The sequence below is a fragment of the Tiliqua scincoides genome, chromosome 5, assembly GCF_035046505.1.
Source record: "Tiliqua scincoides isolate rTilSci1 chromosome 5, rTilSci1.hap2, whole genome shotgun sequence".
NCBI lineage: Eukaryota > Metazoa > Chordata > Lepidosauria > Squamata > Scincidae > Tiliqua > Tiliqua scincoides.
Window position 1 is genome coordinate 99,570,511 of NC_089825.1, and position 5,435 is coordinate 99,575,945.

The window sequence follows — 5,435 nt, forward strand, 5'->3', positions numbered from 1 at the left end:
GCAGCTGCACCGGCCGAGAGAGAATCCATAAGGCAGTTGTTTTTATTTTCTGGTCAATTGGCCATAACTTTTGATAGAATGCAGATATTCCAATGCCATTTTGTTTCATTGCATTCTGCATTAAATTACCTTTCCAATGATATATAACATGATGGTATTATTCATACATACCAATATTTTCACAACAATGTACCGGAGAGGAGAAACTGGAGAGCCTGCCTCAGACTGCATATGAGATGGAGATGAGTGATGTGAGCTACCGTATTTAAAATGGTCTCTATGCTGCAGCACATGCCTTAAATGCTATATACACATCCAGGCCAAAATCAATGCTGAACAGAGACACATGCAATCCTTTGAACATTGAACCGTGGCAGGTATATTCCTCACTGTATTGAAACAGTTATGTATGGTGCAATCCCAAGCACACTTACTAGGAAGATAATTGGAGCACAGTGGAAATCACTTCTATGTAAACTTGCTGTGGATTGAATGGGTGGTGTGGGTGAAATCATGTTCCCAGGCACATTGGGGGAGGGGGCATATTACTAAAGCTAAGCAGATCTGAACCTTGATGGACTTTTTTGACAGACCTCTTGGATTCCTCATGCACATTCCTTTATAGCCCAAGCCTATGCTTGTCTACTCAGATGTAAGTCCATTGTGTTCAATGCTGTTGACTCCTAGGAAATTGCATAGGGTTGAAGCCTTAAGTTCCGAAATGTAAGAAAAGTTGAATAAAACAGGAACGTGTGATTCAGGTCGCGGGTGAGACAGAACTGCCCCTTTGTAGCCCATGGAAAAGTGCCACAGATGTCCCGCCTACTTACACCTGAGGAGGCTCTCTTTACACCTGAGAAAGCAGGGGCAAGGACAGCCTCCTCAGATGTAAGCAGGCAGAGCAACTGCGGTGCTTTTCCAAGGACAATGACAGGGCAGTTTTACCACACCTGCCGCCCCGAACCGCACATCCCTGAAATTTTAATTTTAATTGTGAAAGCATCCACAAAGCTCCCTGGAAACCTTTGAGTAGAGCAACAAATTGAATACTTCACTGGGGCCGAATCCTAGCCAAGTTTCCAGCACCAGTGAGCTGCACCATAGCCCTAAGAAAAGGAACAATTGTTCCCTTACCCTGACAAGGCCTCTGTGACTACCCCCACACTGCAGGATGCAGAGCAGGCCCCATTGGCATAGTTGCATCAGTGCTGCAAAGTTTGGATTGGGCCCATAGATGTGGAAATGTTGGCTATGATGGTGAGCTGAGAGGAGAGGAAGATGAGGAAGATCTGCCAAGCGTATTCTAATAGTTTTTAATAAAAGAAAAAAGTTCTTTTAACTTGTACATCTCAGGTTTACAGGTGCCATTTCTGATCAGGGGATTGATAATACAGTGCGCAATATGCATTGAAGCTATCACCTGTTTTCTATTTTTTTCCAATCTAGGTGCATTCTTTTTTGAAGAATGTCCACTTTAACAATGGTGCTGGCCATGAAGTCTGGTTTGCCAAAGAGGAACCGTCTTCTGGACTTGATGTCATCAACTGGGTCACTTTCCCCAATCAATCCTTCCTTAAGATCCCAGCTGGAAAGATTTCTCCAAGTCAAGAGTTTACCATCCATGACGAGGCCATTGTGTGGAATAGCAGATTTCAGCAGGTAGGGCTAAAATCCTTCAGCAAGGTCACTTCTTCATTTGCTTGGGAACATTCCTGAACATGAGAGCATTCCTGGAGGCAGGCACTGCATGCTATGGTGGGGGCAGGATTGAGAGGCCTTTGAGATGTAAAGGAGCATACTTTCCCCTAAACTCTGTATAGGCCCCCTCACAGCCTAGGGGTCTCCTTGTACCTATGCCAGCTCTATAACTGGTATAAGCCTGAGGAGATCCAGAGGGTGAGGAAGCTTGAAAACGAGGGGATAGGATTCAACATGCATGACTCCCACCAGATCAACCCCTCCCCTCCCTGACCGACCCCAGTTCCTCCCCTGAAGTGCACTATTACTCCTCCTCTCTGCCCAATACCCAACCCTGCCAACAACTTACTTGAGTCTCCATTTGTGGCAGAAAGAAAGTGTCCTGCAATGCTGGAATGTGAGTCCTGTTAGTGCAGGGTGACCAAAGGATTTTACCCCTGCAGCGCAATCGTATACCTGACTACTCAGAAATAAGTCTCACTATGTTGAATTGGGCTTACTGCCAGCAAAGTGTACATAGAATTTCAGCCTTACAGTCACAGCTGGTACTGTACAAGTCTTGTAGGAAACAAACAATTAATACATAAACCTAAAGTTAATATCTTTCTGTTCTATTTTTCCCAAACATCCTAGAAGCTATAAATCTATCCACACTTTCCTCAAGTAAGACCAATTGACTATCACTGTTAAAAGCGTCTACATAGTAGCCTGTTAAAAGTACAGATCTGAAACATTTCCCCAACATACTTAAGACCTTCAGAGGAGACCACGTGCGACCTTGACACGATGGTAAGGGGTGGAAACTGGTGCGGGTGGGGCAGCATTCTGTGGTCCTGGCCTGGGGCAGCACAGGGGCCAGGAATGCCAGTGCAATGGGCCAGTTCCCTGATGAAATAAAAGCATGCTAAGTTTTCTGATACCAAAGGGCCCTTTGGGAATAAAACCAAATACTGACGTATTTCCTGTTTCATTTAGCTCTGCCCTGAACTCTTTTGAGCCTCAGTAGGAAAAAGAAACCTCTCTACCGAAATGGGAGAATAGAACTCTCCCTGAAATCCAATAGAACAGGAGTCTTCAAGAGGTCACTCGCAGCAGGGGAGTAATCTGTTGCTGGTCAGGTGAGCTGCTCTCGATAAGGTGAAGTGCACTGAAAGGGAAGGATGGTCATGCTGGTGGGCATCCAACGTTGGCTTCAGCATTTCTCCTCATTCTTTGCTCTTAGAATCTGCCTCGTTCAACTTGTGTTGAGAGCTGCCGTGTTGGACACAGCAAGACTGTTCGAGAAGGGAAAGCAATCTGTTGCTATGATTGTACTCTGTGTCCTGATGATCTGATGTCTAACCAGACAGGTAAGTTGCAGTGAACAGATTTTCCAGGAAATATCTGCAAATATTAGTCCACCTTAAAACCATAACATATGCCTTTGTATTGGCCTGCTCTTCTCCAAACACTTAATTTAGGATGCACTGCTTCTTAAAGGGAACACTAATTGCAACTGCAACAAGGGAGGCACCTTGAAAGACTTCAGAGGCATTCCATCACATTAATGCCAAAGAGGCCTATCCCTTGCTGCATTTGGTCTTTCCCCGTCCCTAAGCAATGAAGTGATAAAAAGGGAAATGAGGAATTCTTGTCCATCATTTGCTTCCAACCTCCCATCATTCTTATGACTTAATACATTTACTGAGACTCTCTTTGTCCTCTTCAGATGCAGTTCATTGTGTCATATGCCCAGAAGATCAGTACCCAAACAAGAACCAAGATCAATGTATCCCCAAACGCATGACCTTCTTAACTTACTATGAGCCCTTAGGAATCAGTTTGGTTTCCATCACTTTTTCCTTTACAGCTATGACAGTTTTGGTGATACTGATCTTTCTAAGGAACTGGGACACACCCATTGTCAAAGCCAACAATCAAAACCTCACCTGCACTCTTGTCAGCTGCATCCCGCTTTGCTATCTATCCTCACTGCTCTTCATCGGCAAACCTGGAAAGGTGTCCTGCCTTCTCCGACAATTGGCTTTTGGCATCATTTCCTCTGTGGCTATTTCTTGTGTTTTGGCAAAAACCGTCACTGTGGTCCTGGCCTTCATGGCCACCCAGCCAGGGAACAGGATGAGGAAATGGCTGGGGAAAAAAGTGGCCCACTCCATTGTCCTTTCCTGTTCCCTAATTCAGGTGGGGATTTGCACTATATGGCTGTCCACCTCTCCTCCATTTCCAGATGTTGACCTGCACTCCCAGACTGAGCAAATCATAGTGGAGTGTAATGAAGGGTCGATCATCATGCTCTATTCTGTCCTGTGCTATGTTGGTTTTCTGGCCCTCACCAGCTTCACAGTCGCTTTCCTTGCCCGAAAACTGCCAGATACTTTCAATGAAGCCAAATTCATCACCTTCAGCATGCTGGTCTTCTGCAGTGTGTGGATCTCCTTCATTTCTGCTTACCTGAGCACCAAGGGGAATGACATTGTTGCCACGGAGGTCTTTGCCATTTTGACCTCCAACTCTGGCCTCCTGATTTGCATATTTATCCCTAAATGCTATGTTATTGTTCTAAAACCAGATCTTAACTCCAAGCAGCTGCTAACAGAGAAAAGAAGTAATTAAATCGGATTCTAAGATTATAGTTCTTTTTGGATGTTTTTCTCTCTGGATACAGTATGAATACTGGATCACAGCATATCACATTTTTAATCGTCCTGATTCTTTAGATTTCACATGGTGGGGTGAGAAATCATTTCAGAAGCAATAATTGCACCTCCTGGGTAGCTATCCATGGATAATGTTAATAATGCAAGATACAACCCATAAGTCAAAATGTGGAAACAAGGAAATACCAAGTTCATATTAAAGGCATGATGCTAAGGCAGCACAGGTGACCAAAAGAACCCAATGGTTTCCATCCTATAAAAAAGGGTTGTCCAAACCCTGGCCCGGAGGCCATTTGTGGCCCTTAGGGACCCCCAATCCAGCCCACGGATAGTCCACAGTCTCCAGTGAGCCTCTGGCCTTCCAGAGACTTGTTGGAGCCTATGCTGACCCAATGTGACTACTTTCAGTGAAAGGGCCTACTGTTTGACCTCTTGCATGAGTTGCAGGCTAAGGGCTTCCTCCGCTGCTTGCTATTTTACATCTGTGAAGCAGCAGCAAAGGCCAGCCTTGCTTTGTGCAGTGTCTTTTATAGGCCTTGAGCTATCATGAAACCTCCATTTATTCATATAAGTTCCATCTCCAATATATTCATTTACCCGTGACCCCCCAAATAAGACGCCAGGCTGAGGTTTCTTGGGTTGAACTAGGGCCACTTAGTTAACAACAACAACACAAAAGAGCAGCAGGGCTAGATGGTTGTTGTTTATTAACAACAACAACACAAAAGAGCAGCAGGGCTAGATGGGGCCAGGAGGCTAGCCCCCCGGCATGCAGGGACCTAAAATTGGGGGAAACGGACCTAGCCGTCTACCTCCCCTGGGGCTCAAGGGCAAACCAACTGACTCGGGCTGCCACCAGTCGATCGAATGGGTACAGCCTGTCTATGTTCCCCCTCAAAGGGGGCAAGGGAGCTGGCCAGCTGGCTCGCTGGGAAAACCATGCAAGCGTAGCCAGACCAGTCAGGGGGGTTTGCCAGCCTTCCTCTTTGAGCTGGCTAGGCATCATGTGGGCGGTTCTGGCTCGCCCCCTTTGACCTTGCTGCCCTGGATGGACACCGAGTTGCCCAACCTACCCAGCTG

The 5,435-nt window shown here is 45.9% G+C and overlaps 1 protein-coding gene across 1 annotated transcript; it reads left to right on the top strand.

Annotated features, from left to right (window-relative positions):
- Positions 1-236: 236 nt before the first annotated feature.
- LOC136652577 (vomeronasal type-2 receptor 26-like) lies at positions 237-4,311 on the top strand. Its single transcript, XM_066629512.1, has 4 exons — positions 237-251; positions 1,447-1,548; positions 2,921-3,047; positions 3,407-4,311. The coding sequence occupies exons 1-4, from the start codon at positions 237-239 to the stop codon at positions 4,309-4,311; spliced, it is 1,149 nt and encodes a 382-aa protein (XP_066485609.1).
- The last annotated feature ends 1,124 nt before the right edge of the window (positions 4,312-5,435 follow it).

Coding starts and splice junctions, on each gene's coding strand:
- LOC136652577 (XM_066629512.1), top strand. Junction 1,549..2,920: donor GACTTGATGTCATCAACTGG/GTCACTTTCCCC, acceptor CTTTGCTCTTAG/AATCTGCCTCGTTCAACTTG. Junction 3,048..3,406: donor TCTGATGTCTAACCAGACAG/GTAAGTTGCAGT, acceptor TGTCCTCTTCAG/ATGCAGTTCATTGTGTCATA.